The sequence below is a fragment of the Seriola aureovittata genome, chromosome 19 (assembly GCF_021018895.1).
Source record: "Seriola aureovittata isolate HTS-2021-v1 ecotype China chromosome 19, ASM2101889v1, whole genome shotgun sequence".
NCBI classification, from domain to species: domain Eukaryota; kingdom Metazoa; phylum Chordata; class Actinopteri; order Carangiformes; family Carangidae; genus Seriola; species Seriola aureovittata.
The window spans coordinates 16205971-16224958 of record NC_079382.1 but is presented as its reverse complement, the minus strand read 5'-3'; the positions used below and the strand labels follow the sequence as shown (position 1 = coordinate 16224958).

At 42.7% G+C, this 18988-nt stretch overlaps 1 protein-coding gene across 2 annotated transcripts in view; it reads left to right on the top strand.

The window, feature by feature from the left end:
* fut8b (fucosyltransferase 8b (alpha (1,6) fucosyltransferase)) overlaps window positions 1-18988 on the top strand; it is an 85935-nt gene that overhangs the window by 55555 nt on the left and 11392 nt on the right. For both annotated transcript variants that reach the window (XM_056405199.1, XM_056405200.1), the window contains exons 5-7: window positions 6757-6871; window positions 11601-11838; window positions 18512-18758. In XM_056405199.1, coding sequence (XP_056261174.1) covers window positions 6757-6871; window positions 11601-11838; window positions 18512-18758 — 600 coding nt within the window. The remainder of the gene's footprint in view (window positions 1-6756; window positions 6872-11600; window positions 11839-18511; window positions 18759-18988) is intronic.

Here is an 18988-nt window from a genome sequence, read left to right as displayed (position 1 = left end):
GAACTGGAACAACAAACACATCTGCGTGACAGACCCGTTGTTGTTGGATGTACCAAAGATACACTGTTACAAAGATGACCCATTAGGAGCTGCACCAACTCTATGAAATGGTATTAACTTCCTGTCTCCTGAGTGGGCGTGGTCATGACAGTAAAAGGTCATTTATTACTTACCCGTCTGCATCATTAAGAATAGAAAAGACAGACATGTTGTTCCGGTTGTTACAGCTTTTTGCTGCATAAAGCTTTTTTAAAGCATTTTTACTGCTAATAGATGTACTTTTGATCATTCATGTGAAAATAATACGATATAAAACAGTAGAACACTAGATGCAGTACAAATTTGCACCTTACTTTGCTGCTCGTTTTTATTTGATCAACTCAGTAGAAGATGATATCAGTCTAATAATATTCTATTTTTCGATTTAAAAAACAGTTGAATAATAATAAGTATACTGTTACTGTATTGTTAAGCGAAGTTTTAATTCAGTTTTAAGTTAAGATTAATAGTTTTCACTTATAAATCCTTTTAAAATTGGAAGTTGGAAACGTCGGCAGCACTGCAGCAGTGAAACCAGACCAGATATACAGTGTGTTGTGTTGCTGAGACACAGGCAGGTCTCGAGCGGAGTTAATTTTCTCCTGATTTGTCTGTCTGAAAAACGCCAGGTTGGTGTCAGAATGTTCAAAAGAAACGAAGCTTGTGGAAAATGGGTCCAGTATTTACTTCGGTGTCTGTGGGGGGGGGCGAAATAATTGATCATATTCTGTGCTCACATTCACTTCTCCCCCTGGAGTGAATAGTCTCACGTCCTGCCGCCGGTCTCCAGAAGGGGCGGGGCAGTGGCGAAACCCATGTGACACAGATACAGGGAATGATTCTTAAGTGCACTGTCTCCAGAAACAGTAGAGAAACGAGTCGGTTCATTTCCGATTATTTCCTGTATCTGTGATACGTGGGTTTCTCCACCTCCCCGCCCTTTCAGGAGAACAGAAGCAGGTCTGAGTCTATTGATTCCAATGGGAGAAATGAACAAATCACAGATTATGACCGATTTTTTCACTCCATAGTCACCGCAATAACTATTGGACCCATTTTTCACAAGCCACACGTCTTCGGAACATTCTGACATCAATATGACATTTTTCAGATCAACAGATCAGGAGAAAAATTAACTTTATTCGAGACCTGCCTCTGTCTCAGTGCCATACTCTCTCTATCTGGCAGCTGCCGGCATCGTTTGCCAACCGATAACCAGACGTTTAGGTGAACCAGTTATTTTGATTGATTGATTGATATTTTGATCGACTTACTTATGTGAAACCATGGATTAAACTTACATAAAGCTTGTGTCATTGCTTAACAATTGCTATCGTTATATGTCGTCATTATTTAAGTATTTTGGAGGAGAAAACAGATAGTATTAGCCTATTAAAGTGATATGACTTTGTACTGGGTTGATTAGATGCTGTTAATAGATAAAAACAGCGGCAAGAAAGGCGCAAATGTGTACTGTATCAGTGTTGTACTATCTATTGTTTTATTATTTTGGCAGGGACAAGTAATCCATCAGTGAGTGTTAAAAATGCCTGAGCTTTGTGCAGCAACAGGCTGTAATAACAAGAAAAACATTTCTGTCTTTTCTTTCCCAAAGGATGCAGAGGGGGATATCTAGATAGGGATAGATTTTAATATTAGCGACAGTCACATTTCATACCAGTTGCCTTGGCTTGTGTGGGAGGCGTAGACGGACAACGCCCACTTAGGAGACCGGAACTGTGTCCCATTGGTGCTGCCTGTAATGCGGTACCTTCTGTATAGGGGATCTTTCCCGTCTCCTCTCTGAACTGTCTCTGGTTGTGCCCTCCCTCGTGTCCAGTGCACGCTGCGATAGATTCCAGGCTCCCGTGAAGCTGAGCAGAATAAGCAGTGTGGAAAATGGATAAATATAGAGTTGAAATGATTATATGATCGACCCTCAGAACTTAAAATAATTCAAATTAAATACATCAGATATGGAAAATGTTGATGAATCGTTCGAGTAAACTTTTGGAGCCAAAGTAGCAAAAACAATCATCAGCTTAATTGATATTGAACATAATCATTAGTTGCAGCTGTATATGGATATTGTTGGTCTTTCTGTGTAAGAATTAGCTCAGGATCCTTGTAATACAAATATCAGTGTATTGGATCTTTGTTAGTACTTCCTTGGTAATGCATTCAGTGTTGATTCAAGAGTCAGAGGCTTCTGTTTCCTGGCACTGCCCACTGCTGATGTCAAACGTTGAAAATCTAACATTTTCTAGGACGAGGACTTGAAAGCAACACTTGCAGTGTTTGCTGAGGAGCAAAGGGCACAGGTCACAGACACACCCTCTGTGTCATCTGGATGGTGCCAGGCTTCCACACGGCTGAATGAAGAAAGTCCTGTTGTCACTTAGCCAAGTGGTTCTTTGTAATCCTGGTGGAGTGGCTTACATGGCCCATTGTCTTAGTCGTTGCCTAAGCAGCTTTCCAAAGACTGATTCCTCACCCTGTGCACACAGACATGCATGTGTACACACACACACACACACACACACAGTGTCAGACTTCTACATGTATTCGCTTTCATCCTGAGCCCCTCAGATTTCTTTGTATGTGCTGCAGGCGAAGGCTGGGAGAGCCAGCACAGATAGGGCCAGAGGTGGAAAGAGCAATAAAATGTTTGACTCCAAAAAATGCACTGCTCCTTCATTAAAATTCTGCTCAAGAGGAAGGTAAGTTCCTTGTCTCCAAAATTGCCCATGTAAAATAAAAATGTAGCACATTAAAAAAAAATGCATTATGAAGAGATTTCAGTTTCAGAAAGTTTTATGGACAGGGGAATGGAACAGTGTGAAAGTTCATAGAGATATGCCAGAAAACAAAGTTCCAGTGTGTCCAACAGGAAATTAACATGTCTGCACCTACACAACTATGTATCACAACACTGGCACCAGTGTATCAGTAACATACACTGAAGTAAAAAACTTTAAGTACACCCTGCTTTTTCCACTATCTCATGATGGCAATGTGCCAACAATGCACCTGACCACACCTCATTTAAAGACCAGCACGCCCATGGTACACACAGATAGGCGCAAGTGCATTTGCTATTAAAAAAACATGGGCGCTGAACGGAAAAACAAGGTCAGAAGGTCAGAGCTTCTTTGTGACATGCTGTGTGTTGTATAATGTCATGTAACCTTGTCTCTTGCACGAGGCTCTGCAGAGAATCTTCTTTTCTTACTACTTGGTAAATCCACCACAATGTTTCTCATTTGTCCACCACAGGTTCATAAGATGTGTTTACACTTTTCATCATATAACAAAACATTTCTAACGTTGTGATTTGTGCTTTTCCGTCACTGTAGAGCTGCGCCTTTATAATAGCAATACGTCAAGGTGCACGAGCACCTGGCTTTTAAAGGGAATGGGAGACAATGACACTTAGATTGGTTTATTAGATGTTATGCCCGAAACACTCCCAAGAATAATTAACAGATTAAGTACAACCTTTTTGAGCCATGCGCCTGACGCAGAGACTGTTTTTTCCATCGTTAAAACAGCACAAGTGACATGGACACGCCCCTAAACGTACTGGCACCACGTGCTTCAAACCATGCGCTTTGGATCGTTAAAATAGAGCCCAATGTGTCTTCATGCCAAGACTCAGTGAAACACTGGAACTGAGTTGTTTCAAGATTAAAAGTTACTTTAAGTGCTTAGAAAAATTTGGAGCTATGAACATGTACATATCCATGACAACCGGGCAAAAAAAAAAGAAAGTTGTTTTGTCAACTACAATAATCCACTTGATCTGATCTGCTTAAAAAACAAGATCAAGACATGGGCAGAACGTCTTTTTTAGTGACTTTTGTTTGCAATATTGAGGTAATTATAAGGTGTAGTGCACAGTACACGCTGCAAACAAATGCAGTGTGTAGTCTGGACTTGTATTAGTATACTTTTAGAAAATAAAAGCCTTACTAAAAACCTACAACAGAAACTAGAATAAATACACTAAACTAAAGAGAGAAAAAAACAGGAACCATACTGAAAATGAATTACTGTCAAAGTTCAACTCAACACGATCATAAAACAGAATGTGTAGGGTAGTAAATATGGTGCTGCTGTTTCATAAGTAGTGCAAGGCAAACTGAGTAAACAGTGCTTACCAAATGTCCCATGTTATGTCATAGAACAGTACACTACAGGGCTGTAAGCCAGTAAAAGAATGACTTGTCTTTCCTCTCTTTTTGCTGATATTCATGCTGTAATGTAAACCTGAAACTCTCTCGTGCACTGCTGCCAAGACCAGCGGCTGCAGCCTCAACGTCTGCAGCATGAGACAATGAGAAGCACTGGGGAAGCCCACAGGACCGCACATATTTTATATGAATACACACACACACACACACACACACACACACACACACACAAGAGCACACCCCCTGACACATATGCAGGACGTCACGGACGTGTGGTGTTCCCCTGTCGCGCTGCCAAATCCCTCGGCGCTTGTCTGTTGATTCCTTCTTGTTAAGTGTTGCGGCCAGCCAGGTTTGCTTTTCCTTCCCACAGAGGGTCGGTGATGACTCCCCTGTGCGCTGCTGGAGGAGAGTTTGACATCCATCACACACTGTGGTTCCAGCTTCAAAATGGGTCAATGAGTAATGATACTGTCTTAGTTGTAGAGAAAGGCACTATTCACCGTGAAGCACTGTTGAAATGGGATGTAGTACATTTGTCTGCTTTGTGCGTGCGTGTGTGTGTATGTGTATGCGTGTGCGTGTGTGTATCTTTGCATGCACTACTGAATATATGCAAAAGAACTCTAAGTCACACAGGATGTGACTGATTTGGGTCAAAGAAGTGAGTAATAAATTAAGCTTGCATAAGTGTGTGTGTGTGTGTGTGTATGTGAGTGTGTGATGCGTTTGCATCTGCCCTTCACTGCATATATCAGAGCTCTTGGGCATGTTTGTAAGTGGATGGTCACAAAATTTGGCAGTGTGTGACACGTACAAACATTCGCTGTCAGAGGCTTGCAGATGGCAGACTTAATCCAAAATAAAGGATAAACAACCAGAAAGACGTTGTCATCATCAGTGGGCGTGACAGAAACGACACTTTTTCTATAAATATCCTGCAAGCATGTTGAGCCTCGGTAATGTTTAACACGCAGCATACTGTTAGCATATGCTGCTTGTCAAAGGTTTTTGTAGGCTTGGGAGTTAGCTTCACAGTCTACCTGCCGGAGAAACACAGATCACAGTTCATAGGTTTACTGCAGCGTAACAATAAACTTTAGTGGATGAACATTTCTGTACAGGAGGTCACACAGAGGCTGAAGTTCATTCATTCTGTGTCTGCATGTCTGCACTGATTTGAAGATGAGGCTTCCTGTCTGGACAGAAATAGGGTCACAGGCAAGAGCTGCAGATCCGTAATGCGAGATGTATAAAATATGCAAGATCACTTAGTCAAGATCATGTCAACATAACTCGTTTGCATATTCAAGTAGGGGTGGACTATGTTGATAAAAAATCTTCTGTCACAGTAGAAACCGTTTATAGAGCCACTGCCCAGGTGGCGAGGTCTGTTAAATAACTGAACAAATCAAGGTATTTTATCACATTCATGCAAAAATCCTGTAAACTCAGTATTGTTGAGTGATATGGTCTGGATGTTCTGGTGCAACCACAGATTAAAGGTCTTCATGGGATTTTGGAGCCCATCTGAAAAGGACCCCTGGAAAACCTACCTGAACCCAAAATCAAATAAATTAAATTTCAAAATAAGAGACCTGTAGCATCTCGATGGACCGCCAAGCATGTGTTTTTTTCCACACACAAGGACCTGAGACCGACGGCAATTCATATCATTTTGACCCGATCCTACTTGAGTTGGTTTGAGTTTCAGTTGTCGGGACCCAAGTGTATCTATGGAGACCTACATAAACAGCTTGAAAACATCTCAGGCGGTTGACAGATTTCTGTCATCTCACAGTATAAATATTTATGTTCAAGGAAACATTTTTGTCTTCTTCACTATGAATCTTAATTGACCTTATTTAATCCAAACACAGGATTTGGAATGTGTCTGTGTATGTTTCTGAGTGTGTTTATGTGTCTGTATAAACAGTATGTCTGGCTGAAAACCTGTGAATAGTTTTGTGTGTTTTCGTCCTGATCTAACACCTACACACACACCTACACACACACACACACACACAGATTGTAACTGCCAGGGTCAGTGCAGTAAATACAAGCACTGGTTTAGCAGTCTCTCTGTCCTTGGTTTCCCACCAAGCTGCCCTTTTATTTGCATGGTGATCATTAATTTGCATCCGTCTGAATGGCTGCTATGGGAACTAAGTGCTTTGCTTTACAAGGCAAGGTTATTCATCATTCTTGAGAATGTACACACATTACCTTACAGCTGTTTGAATATGAACCTTGTGTTTATAATTGGCAGTCGGGGGCAACGGTTTTCACTTCGCACTGATGCTGAAGAAAAAGTACTGGCGAGCCCCTGTTCGTTGTCTGCAGTTATTAATGGCCACATCTGGAGAAGATGCTGTTTGTTTTTGTTTTGTTTTTTTGCACAAACATGACAAAGACACACATGATCAACAGTGCATCAATCTGTGTATGTATTCAGCTGGATATTTGAACGTGAACATATGTGTGCATAAATAATTAAAGGTTTGAAATGTATGCGTGTCTGCAGGTCCATCATGACAGACTTGTACTACCTCAGCCAGGCGGACGGAGTGGGCGAGTGGAGAATGAAGGAGGCTAAAGACCTGTCAGATCTGGTCCAGAACAGAATCACCTACCTACAGGTAACTACAGAAACACCTGCTGCTTAGCCAACTGGCATGGTATTCTCTCTCGCTCACACACACACACACACACACACACACACACACACATATACAGAGTCATATACATACCCACACGTGCATTGTGATCATTCATATGAATGTTTCCCTCACACATACAATCACCCATGTGCGTTTTTTAAGGACATGCTTCGCACTTGCAAGTCTCATTTGCACCATCCATAACTGTCTGCATCAGTTTCCTCGCGGAGCAGGTGAGGGGTGTGATAGCAGACTGTTTCAGCAGTCGTGTCTGACAAGCAGGATTCTTGTTGCTTGTCAGCGGTTTAGTGACACACACACACACACACACACACACACACACACACACACACGTGCCAAAACACACAACACAAATGCAGACTTGCGAAATGACAGATCGACAGACACGCATATGCAGAAATGCAGGAACGTCTACGCAGTACAAAGTAAGACACAAACACACGCGCACGCACACACACACACACACACACATACTTACTCAGGCTTAGATAGATGCACATATGCTCACAGCTCCACAAACATACACACAACCTGAGACCCAGGACGCATCCACTCACCCCCCCAAGGCCCCCCCCCACCCCACACACACACACACACACACACACACACACACACATACACACACACACCTCCCCAGCTCTGGTGCTGCGGGGCTCTGGGGTGGGGCGGTGCGGTGCGGCGCAGCACCGGGCCCTGCAGCATTAATGAGCCGGTGTGTTTGATGAAGAGGACCCAGTCAGTCTGGCTGGGCGGAGACAGCACCGCTAACAGCTGCTGTCACCACTGCTGAGGGATCACACCGCTCCACCAGCTGCCATCACTAATTCATCACACACACACATGCACACATGCACGCGCACACACACATACACACATACACAGAGAGAAAGAGAGAGAGAGTTGTGCACAGATGGATTCACCCGCACCTACGCAGGCAGTTGGCGCACACACACACACACACACACACACAAACACGCACACACACAAACACGCACACACTCAGCTACAAGATTGATGCACATGCTTGTACACAAAGAAATGCCCTGTGTGTCTCACTATCTCACCCACACACAGTCACTCACAAGACTATATGTACACACACACACACACACACACACACACACACACAGACTCCTCCCTCCTGTCCTGCTGGCTCTGCCATCCGTACCAGCTTCTCCCTTCATTCCTGGTTTAACTAACTCCATCTCTGCGTCTGCTCCATCTGTCCACTCATAACATTGAGTGAGCATGGCTGGCTTCTTCAGATGGATTTCTGTTGGACATGCTTTTCATCTATTTTTGCACTATGAGCCTTTATATAGTGGGATTCATTGGTAATAAGCAAGATTGTCATCTTGGTTATTTTTTTGTTTGTTTTTTTTAGAGAATTATCACCAACTCTGTTTCGGCTCTACCAATCTGTTATTGTGTCTTTCAGCTCATTGTTTTGATTTCCCACCTGCTACTTTGTTGTTCAGGTTCACTCTCATCGCACTCTCTTCAGTATCGTTTTTGGACATAGCAGACATCTGTTTTCAATGAGAGAGAAAAAAGAAAAGAAAAAAACACTACCTGCAAGGTGGCAAACGGCAGACAGACACAGTTAGCGACTAGCTGCTCGATCATTTAGCTGCTGAACAGCCTGATATTTCCTTCAGAAGCTGGCGGAGAGCACAACAAAGCAGAGTGTGATTATTGGACTAAGAGTCATCAAGTTGCCAGGAATATAACTCTAGATTAATACTAACGTCGCTCCATTTGTGCTTGATATGTAAATAGGCAACTGTTTGTGCTTCAAAAGGGGCTATGTCGGCGCTTTGATACTTCAGTCTTGGTAGATTTGGAAACACCTGCTGTTACTGATGGTTATGGCGATTTGTATTTATAATACAGGTCCCACAGTCCTACAGTTGAAATTGATGTGTGTATCGACCACTCGGAGCAGCAAACACATATTTAGCTGATGGTCTGTGGAAAATGCAGCAGGAGGAGAGCAACTGGTGTATCTGTTCACAGCACAGCCAGAAACATGTGGAGTGAGAAGCTTCCACATCTCATCTAGTGCATCCGTGCATCCTTTTTCTGCGACTCCCTTGAGTGTTGGTACGCAATTTGAATCCTGTGGCAGGAGAGGAAGATGAAACCTACTGTACATAGAGACAGAATGCAAAAGATTAAATGGCTGCTGCTGAGAAAGATAAATTGCCAGCAGCTGGTAGATGCAAAGAAATGGGGCTTGATATGATAAGAAAAAAAAAAGAAAAAAGGATTGTGATGAAATGATGAAGAAGAAAAAAAACTCTTCTTCCTTGAAATTCCTGATGATGATATTTGACTTTTTCTCTTTGACAGTTCAGTCATTGTGGATGTTAGTGCTCAGGTTAACTCCACAGTTCCTCTCAATGGCACACTGTTGATTGTTTAAGTCTGAAATGTGTCACAGCGTGTGCATTATAGCTGTTGTTTCCTGTCGTACATGAGGGAAAAAAAAACAATAAAATAAAAACTTAAATGAGCTTAATGATATGCTGTAAATCTGCAACAGAGAGTGGCAGAACAGACATTTACCTGTACAAAATGTAGCCGCACTTTAAAAATCATCAGGAGTGCACAGCTTCCTTTCATCTTCCTCTGCATTTTTGAATGCGGGCAACACAGCGGATAATTACCTGAGCTCGACATGCTATTTTTCATATCCAGTTGTTCTCAGCCATATTCCCTACATAAACAATATCACTGTGGTCTCTCAGAGCTGAATCACATTGCTCTGCAACTGCCTCTGTGTTTCACACTCAAAAAAAGCACACAATTTAAACAGGCACTTAACCTACAGTACAGAGCGGTACTCAGAGGCTGCCTTTGTGCATGCGTCTGCCATCATTATCCTTGAACTGAGTCTCTCAGCGCTTCGGAGCCATTCCAGCTTCATCACTATCAACCGGGGATCCGATGGTGGCCTCCGCGCCACGAGGCTCAAGGCACGCATCGGTCTCACGGAGACATAGGCGGCTCAGATCTCGAGCCCTATCGAAAGAAAACAATCTACACGGGTCCTTTTTGTCGGAGTGCCACAGTAGATTATTAGTACAGTGAGTTAGCTTCCACCTGTGGGGCCAGTAGTGAACCGGCAGCCTGTAACTCAGAGGAAATACCTGTGTGGTTTCCTCTGTCAGCTCGATGGCTGCTGTACTCTGTTCATGTTATTGAACAGCCGAGGTGGTAATCAGTTTCAGCACCTAAAGGAGCCTCCCCTCCCCTCCCCTCCCTTCCCTTCCTCTCCTCTCCTCTTTCTTTTTTGTCTCTCATTTCCTCTCTTTGCCTCTCTCTTCATAATCTCCTGTTCTCTTTTTCATTTCCTCTCCTCTGTTTTTTTTTTTTAATCCTCTCATCTCTTTCCCTCTTTGCTTCCCTCTCCTTTCCTCCTCATCCCTCTCTTCCTCTTCCTCTCCTGCTAGTTTGCGATAGGCAGCGTTCACCAGTGGGTGCCGGGCGTCCTGATTACTGTGAACCATCCACAGCTGCAGCAGCCTAATGAGGAAAACACTCCCATCAGCCGGTAATTGCTGTTTAGGAAGCTGGTTGGCACGAGCATTGCAGAGTCGCTCAGACTGGCTGTCGAGCGAATCACAACCCGCCCGGCGACTCATCGACAAAACAGCATGTGTCACTCTGCTGGTTTCCACTATTTTTTGTTTTTTTGTTTTTTTTTGACACAAAAAAAAAAGAGAAATCCTTGTTTCTTCCCCCAGGGTCTCTCATTTGGTATTCATCCCCTCAGCATTTGTATGATATTGAAGTTAATTTATGAGATGAGGAATGAGAGGTGGGGGGGGGGGTTAATGCGAATGAGCGCATGGGCAGGAAGCAAAAAAGGGGCAGTGAAGGGTGAAGCAATGAGAGAATGCAAGAGCAAAAAACGAAGTATATTAAAAAAAAAAAAATATATATATATATATATATATATATATATATATATATATATATATATATATATATATATATATATGTGTGTGTGTGTGTGTGTACTTAGGAGGAGGTATTAAAAGATAAGGCTGGCAATATTGTTGTCAACAAATCCCAGGAAAACACCTAAGACTGCTGCTTTCTACTAAAGACTTCAATCTTTAAAAGCTGGTCACATATATAGTTTATTCAAAAAAAAAGCGCAGTAATTTCCTAATTTTTATCAAATGATACTCAGACTGGAGAAATGGTGTATTTGTTGGAGACTGCACCATGCTGGTGTATGAGGGTTGGACTCAAAACGAACTACAGTGCCCATGTTCATTGTATTGAAGAAACATGTCACGCAGTGGCTCATTCATGTGTTTTTATAGTGTCTGCACAATAATGGCGAAATAGAGCTATATCGGGTTTTGACTAGTACACAGACAATGCTACATTTATATATATAGAATGTCACCAGTTTTATCCTTTTAAAAGATGGTAAAAGAAGAATTTGTAGAAGTAAAAAGAAACTGGCTGGTAAAGAGAGAAATGGAGAACAAGATTGAGCAGGTGACATAAAATTAGAGTGGAGTGGAGTATGAGACAGACAGGCAAAGGGAACAAAGAAAACAATATCAGCCATGTGTTATTACAAGTCAGAGAGCAGGGCTTTGAGAGGTACAAGACGAAGGTCAAGCAATAAAAAATGTTGAAACGTTCTTTCCTCTCCTCCTCTTAGAACCCCCCAGACTGCAGTAAGGCGAGAAAGCTGGTGTGTAACATCAATAAGGGCTGTGGTTATGGCTGCCAGCTCCACCATGTCGTATACTGCTTCATGATCGCTTATGGCACCCAGCGCACGCTCATCCTGGAGTCCCACAACTGGCGCTACGCCCCCGGCGGCTGGGAGACTGTCTTCCTGCCCGTCAGTAACACCTGCACCGACCGCTCTGGGGCCACCACTGGACACTGGTCAGGTAGGTGCACACCCCCCTCCCTCCACACACACACACACACACACACACACACACACACACACACACACACACACACACACACATACACACACACACCAGTACTGTTGTGAACTACACACAGTCATATCCACAGTGCTGTGTGCGACAAATGCGATTGGTTGCTTAATAATCAAATAACCCTCAGTCTATCCCAGCTGAAAAATAGGGTCGGCCAGACCTCTCCTTTGTGCTGCCTCAGCAAAAACAAAGTGTGAATTCCCTGGCTAAGCAGGACTATGCAATTCCTGTTAAAGCACTTTGGCAGCAAATGTAGCAGCAGCAGGTTACTGCTCAAAGGTTTAATTGCCAAGAAAGCCTGTGACTGGATTTCAGTAAACAACCCACTCCTCTGACCTACAGTAAGTTTCTACTCATAGTCTCTCATACAGACAGAGATGGTTGGGAATACGTTTTGCAGAAGTGTTGTCCACTATTTGTTAGCCCAGGCTGCTGGCACCGTTTTGATTCATCATTTCCTGTACAGTGAGAATATCTGTGTTCATGGACTGAACAGAAATGAATGTCTATATAGCAAATTTCTTAACTGAGGAGATATGCATATATTTCTGTGTTTCAGGCCCAGGTTGTGGCACAGACTGATTTAAAATATTTCATATTTTCACTTTGAAAGATGATAAACATCTCCCTGCTGAACACTCACTTTGACATCGGTATATGATTTAGTTTTCTAACATATCAGTGATGGCCTCAAAGGAATATCCTCTCCTGGAGTCTGGCTTCGCAGGGCAGTTTGCAGCAGTTTGCAAGTGAGCAGCCGGTAGCTGAGCCTGTATCCCACGGGGCCAGGTCATTCCCACCTTGAAAAGAACTTGGGGTTGCTGCATAGTGTGCCCGCTGCTGACAAGGTTGTGTGCTGGGTGCATTGACTGTTGGGAAAACATTTTCGTGGGATGTGAAATTTCACCTTTCTAGTGGGAAAGGAGCCATAGCTATTAGAAAGAGTTGTGAACCAAGAGGTCCAGGAGAACAATAGGGTTACCTACCTCTGTGCGACCAAGTTGTAGAAAGGAAGAGTCAGACTGTGTGTGTCTGTGCCTATTGGCCAACCAGCACAGCCATATTGGAGAGTCTGGGTTGTCTGAGTATCCTCCTGGAGACAGCGTTGCCTGGGGACTTCATAGTTCGGCTGAGGGATTTCAATACTTACAGGGGTAATGATGGAAAAACCTGGAGGCCGATGATTGGAGGGAATGTTCTGATCTGAACTCGAATGCTATTTATTTTCAGTCAAGCTGGCGACATGGCTCTCGGGCTGGCAATGTGGGTACGACGGTTGAACAGCCAGTCAGTTTGGTCAGTCGGTCCACCACGTTAGACTGAAATATCTCAACAGCTATGAGACTGATTGCCAGGGAATTTTGTACAGATGTTCATTTTCCGCTGAGGATGAATCCCTCTGACTTTGGTGATTATACGACTTTTCATCTTGCACCAGTAGCAGGTCAGAATTTTCACCTATCATATGAAATATCTCATCAATATCTCTCATCTCCTGGGTGGATCAGCACAAAATCTGGCACATACATTTATGGTTCCCAGACAGTGTATCCTAATGACTTAAGTTTTTCCTACAGAATTTTATTCTGGCACCACCACGATGTTCACATTTGCAACTTCGAGTTAGATGCCTCAGCAGCAATTGGATCGATTTCAATGAAATTTGGTACGAGCACTCATGTTCTTCTCTTCTGAACAGTAACAGCGTTTTACCTGCAAAACATCAGCTTGTTAGCATTTAGCTCAAAGCTCAGCTGTGCCTAGATACAACCTCAGAGAGTCAATAGTATGACTGTAGACTCTCAGCCTTGGTATTCATGTGTGTTATTAGAATTCTGCACCACTCATGGACTGTTCATAATGAACACCATGTTCAAGCATGAGGTAGTTCATATGTATACGTGTTAACCAGACTACTTCACACCCCAAAGATCGATATGCTTGCTTGGAGGAAATGGATCTCCCTACTAATGCAAGGGTAGCAGATTCATTTATGAATGAGATTGCATAGAGGAAGGAATTGAAATTGTGATTTTAATATGATTAATGGATAGTCCCATGGTATAAATGTGTATGCTTCTGCTAATCTGACAAAACCAAAGCGTTTGTAAATGGAGATCAGTGATGATTTGGAGGTTTTTCTGTTCCCGGCCCCCCCTCTCTCGCTCTCTATCGCTTTCTTTCTCATTGCTTTCTTCTTCTCATCGCTGCAACCTTCCAGCTCTTCATTTCTCTCCTATCGCTTCATTTGACTTGTGCTCTCCTGGGGTCTCCCTTCTTATCTCCCGCTCTCCCAACGCCTTCCCTTTCTTATTCTCCTGCCTTTCATGTGTCCTTTTTCCACGATCTAACGTCTTCCTCTGGTGTCTTAGGAACAGCCTCCTATAGATCCATATATGCCATCCGGCTGCTCGTAGCCAACAGCCAACTCACTACATATCACCACTCCCCTCCTCAGGCCTCTTAGCATCCTGAATTCTCATTCTTATAGAGTCCTGGGATTTGCAGAGGCAGTATTTTCTGTTGACCAAGCCAGCTAACTAGCTAGGCAGAGCTAATGTAAGCCTGTTGGGTACTTGGCTACGCCTGTGGTCATGCCTGTTTTGTTAACAGTGCAGGCAAGAACACTCCTCGGGGTACTGGACCACTAAGGGATGCTAAAGCCTTGGATTAATAAGTAGATATACATTGAATATCTCACTAATTAAGTGGAATTTTTGCCCATGCCAGTAGAATTACAATGTTTTAAATGTAGTGAATACTGATCTGCAAGCCCAGAAATTTGCAAGTGTTATTTTGGCCTTTTTTATTTCATGGGTAACAAGTATTACCCACCATGCAGATGACTTCAGATGATGGTAAAGGGTTTTGTACATTACCTGGACGGCAGGAGCCTCTGCACCTTCACACAGAAAAGTCTTCTGCTCGTTAAAGGGCCCCCCACCCCACCCCATCCGGAGGATGCATGGTATATGCATCAGCAACAGGGTATTGCTGTCAGGGAAACATGCAGCTTCAGAGTAAAATCAAAGATAGTGATGAAGTCACTAGGGGACCTGCTGATTTTCCATCTACAAGTGGGAAAATACAAAAGAGAACACGAAAATCAATATGAAAATACTCATGACATACAGGGTTTCCCTATGTGATCTGCTTTGTGTCTGAAAAAAAGTTATATGTTGATTTTACCATGAAAAAAATCAGAGAAATAGAATAGACATTGATAAAAGTTGGCCTCAACCTGCGACGTGTCCCTCTTTTAGGTTCAGATACAGTTGACTTTTTTTGATACTGCTGCTGATACAGTACACACATATTTTTCTCACATCCAAACTATTTAAAAAAACACCCATATCCCATGGTTATCTAATGGGATATTGATAAAGGATTACTCACTTTGTCTATCTCTCTGGATACAAGTGCTGATGCAATATGCTAATTTTGGTTCTGACACCAAAAGATACATATTTTGGTGCCTGACTTAGAAAAATACCTGCATGTTTTTCTACAGAGTTCTTAAATGTTTTTAAATTAGTCTAAATGTAAAAAAAACCTTACATGACTCTAAAACTTCGCTTTCAGTTAGGACATGTTTACAAATCTGAATCTATACTGGATCTATTTTATTAGATTGTGATTATGTAATGAGAACAAAAAACTTGTTTCTCCTCTGTGACTGGATTATCTTATGAACTCTTTTCGATACTAGCGCCAGTATCGTATATAGACATACAGTATATAAACCAGTATGGACACCAGGAGAATACTTTCTTTGATGCCTTACTTTAAGAAATATAAACATGTTTTTTTCTGCAAAACCCAGAAGCCAAAAGTTCTCAAATGGGAAAAACAAATGTTCTCTAAGCACAAGTCAATGCACCAAAACTAAAGCTTGAGAGCCAGAAAAAAAAAAAAACACTTAATTCAAAATTGGCAACACTTTGATTTTAATTAGGAACCACAAATACAAATCTGTACAAATGTTCAATGCCAGTTTTTCACACTTTTTGATTTTCACCAAAAAGACAGCAATGAGTTTTGATACCCAGCCCCACTGTCTATTGAGCCAACTGGTGCGTGTTGGTCTTTTACTACAACCTTTATGTTCAGCGGACAGCATGAGAGAACTCGGCGTCACCTCACAGGCCTGGTAAAAGACTAAATTCTGAACACACACAGGGGGAAACCAGTCTTCTTGTGGAACAATGGTTCGTTGATCAAAGGGCTAATTTGCCAAAGAGAGTGTATTCCTTTGAGGTTCTCTGTGGAGATATTACTGCCTTATGAGTGAGTCTGAGAGCAGCGGGAGAAACATAATGTTCCCCGCCATTTAAAGACTGGAACAGAATTTCTCTAAGTTCATAAACTCAGTCTCAAATGTATTATGAATGGAGAGGCTCCGTATTTTTTTTTTTTTTATCTGGATGGTGTCACTCTCGGCTTCTCCAGTTTCATAGCAATGCTAATCTGAAAAATTTATTAGCCTCAGTATGCATCGCGGGTTTAAAAACAGTATAGGCATTCTGTGTCAGTGTCAGTGCAGACCTATATGCTTGAAGTCATGATGCATACAGGAAATGTATGCAGAGGCTTGAGATGAAATTTAGAAGAGCTTTGTGATCTAATTAAGTAGCTGTGGGAGGAAGACATACTGCATATCTGTACATTTGTGCCAAGAAGTGCAGGCCTCGAAATATGCCCATTCCCCCTTATGTGAATCATGCCAATATTGTTATATAAGCAAAGACAGGGCTGGGAATATTTTTTCAGTTCAATATTTAATGCTTCTACCAATTTATATTCAGTTCATGCTCCAGCATGTACACACACACACACACACACAAACTGAAGCCTCTGTGTCTGTCCTTTTTTTTTTTTTTTTTCATGTTTTTTTGTGTACCCTTTCTGTGAAAGGCCATTTTTAATGACTCATTATGCCATTTATTTGGAAGTGTGTTGCGGAGGCTGTGTTTGCAGCTGTATTAGAGCCTGTCTGTGGCAGTTAAAGAAGCCACTTTAGTCTGACAGAACACGGACCTTAAACTTATTTTTACATAAATCAGGGGTTTGCACATGCACACACACACACGCACACACACACATACACGAACCAAAAAAAAAAAAAAAACCTCCTCGGGTTTTAAGACTAAAAGAGAGTGAAGGTTGTGCCTGCCAGGCATATCCCTTCTGGTGAGATGAGATTAGCTTGGGTTCTTTGTGTGTGAGTGTATGTGTGTGCGTTTGCGTGTGTAAATACACATTTCTTTTCATTGTTATGTTATTTGGATCCCAACGACTGGACCACTTTTTTTTTTTTTTTTTCCTGCTGTTCACAAGACCCTGTACATGGTCATGCTCATGAGTGTGTGTGTGTGTGTGTGTGTGTGTGTGTGCGCGCGCGCGCATTTCTATGTGCATTTTTGTGGATGCATGTTGGTGGGCGTATGTTTTCCACCTTTGTTTACACATGCAGGTGTGCATCATGCACGTGTGTGTGTGTGTACAGATGGTTGGCCTTGGTGTGTATGGAGGCTTTCTGCCGCCCAGAGAGGTGACCTTCGTGTTCAGCCCCGCTCAACCCTCTGCCCAGGGCTTCTGCCAAGCAGGATTCAGCCTGAAGGGGCCAATGTCAGACCACCACCCACCCCACCCCAACCCTCTCCAATCCAGGTCCCTGCCTCAGCCTCTGGCCCTACATGGCCTTGATTGAAAGGAGCTTACCTTGGCCTTTAAGCAAGGACAAGCAAAGTGCAGCTGTCAGTCACCTGACAAGACCTGGACTCTCTGGGGTTGGGGGATTTGGATTTGTGCTGGAACAGAACAGCAATAACAGAGCCGGGGAGGAACATTCAAATATCACCCTACATCACAATGTAATATGTTTTTAATTATGACGATAAAATGGTGGCATTTATAATGTATAGTAGATCCCTAAGTAAAAAAAAAAAAAAAAAAAAAAGAAAAAGACACAGGCTCAACATGTGTCAGTTATTGGACTGATTAGCCTCCTTTCAGACCTGAGCATGGGTGAAGCTGTGCATAGCATGAAGGTTGTCTTACCTGAAATAGCCCTATAAACCTTTTACTGGAACAAAGTTTGAACCTTGGTTAAGTCCCCAGTAAGTCCCTTTAACTGGGACAAAAAAAGTAAAGAAAATAAACTTCTCTCACCCCCAGGTCACCCTGCTGCTATTTTTAACTCGAGCATCTCTCAGATGTTTAGTTAATCTGCAAAAATAAGTCAACAATGTAGATAATCCATTAATCATGTAGGTCATTTATGAGGGGAAAATGCCCAACAGTCCAACATTTGCTGTTTTTTCAGCTTCACAGACGTGAGCATTTGCTGCTTTAATCTCTGCTGTGTGTCATTGTAAATGGAATATCTTTGGGTTTTGGACTGTTGATTGGTCAAAACAAGTAATCTGAAGTCATCATTTTTGCTTCTGGGAAAACTGTGATGAGCAGTTTTATATACTAAACAGTGGATGAATAAACAAAAATAATGTCTGTTGATGATTATGAAGATAATCACTAGTTACAGCTTTAAACTTGTGCTGTCATACATGTTGATGAAGTGTCTCATTCTGCACCTGCTCTTCTTCGGCTCGTCTAGGAGAGGCCCATGATAAGGACGTCCAAGTTGTGGAGTTGCCCATAGTGGACAGTCTCCACCCTCGGCCCCCCTACCTTCCTCTGGCAATCCCCGAGGACCTGGCCCCACGCCTGCACCGTCTGCATGGTGACCCCTCCGTCTGGTGGGTGTCCCAGTTTGTCAAGTACCTGGTGCGCCCGCAGGCCTGGCTGGAGAAGGAGATCCAGCAGACCACCGCCAAGCTGGGCTTCAAACATCCCATCATCGGGTAAGAACACTCAGTTATCACATTTCAGTGTGTGTGTGTGTGGTCTTCTCCGTTTCAGTGGTTACAAACACTTCAATAAGAACAGCCTTGTTTCTATAGCATTCTCTACATTAAAGTGCTTCACAATCAAAGCAAACAGAAGACATAGGAGGAAGAGAACAAAGACGTAGCCGTAAGCGCTGTGGTGGAATACAAACACAGCTTTGGGTGAGGTTAATACGAGGTTAATA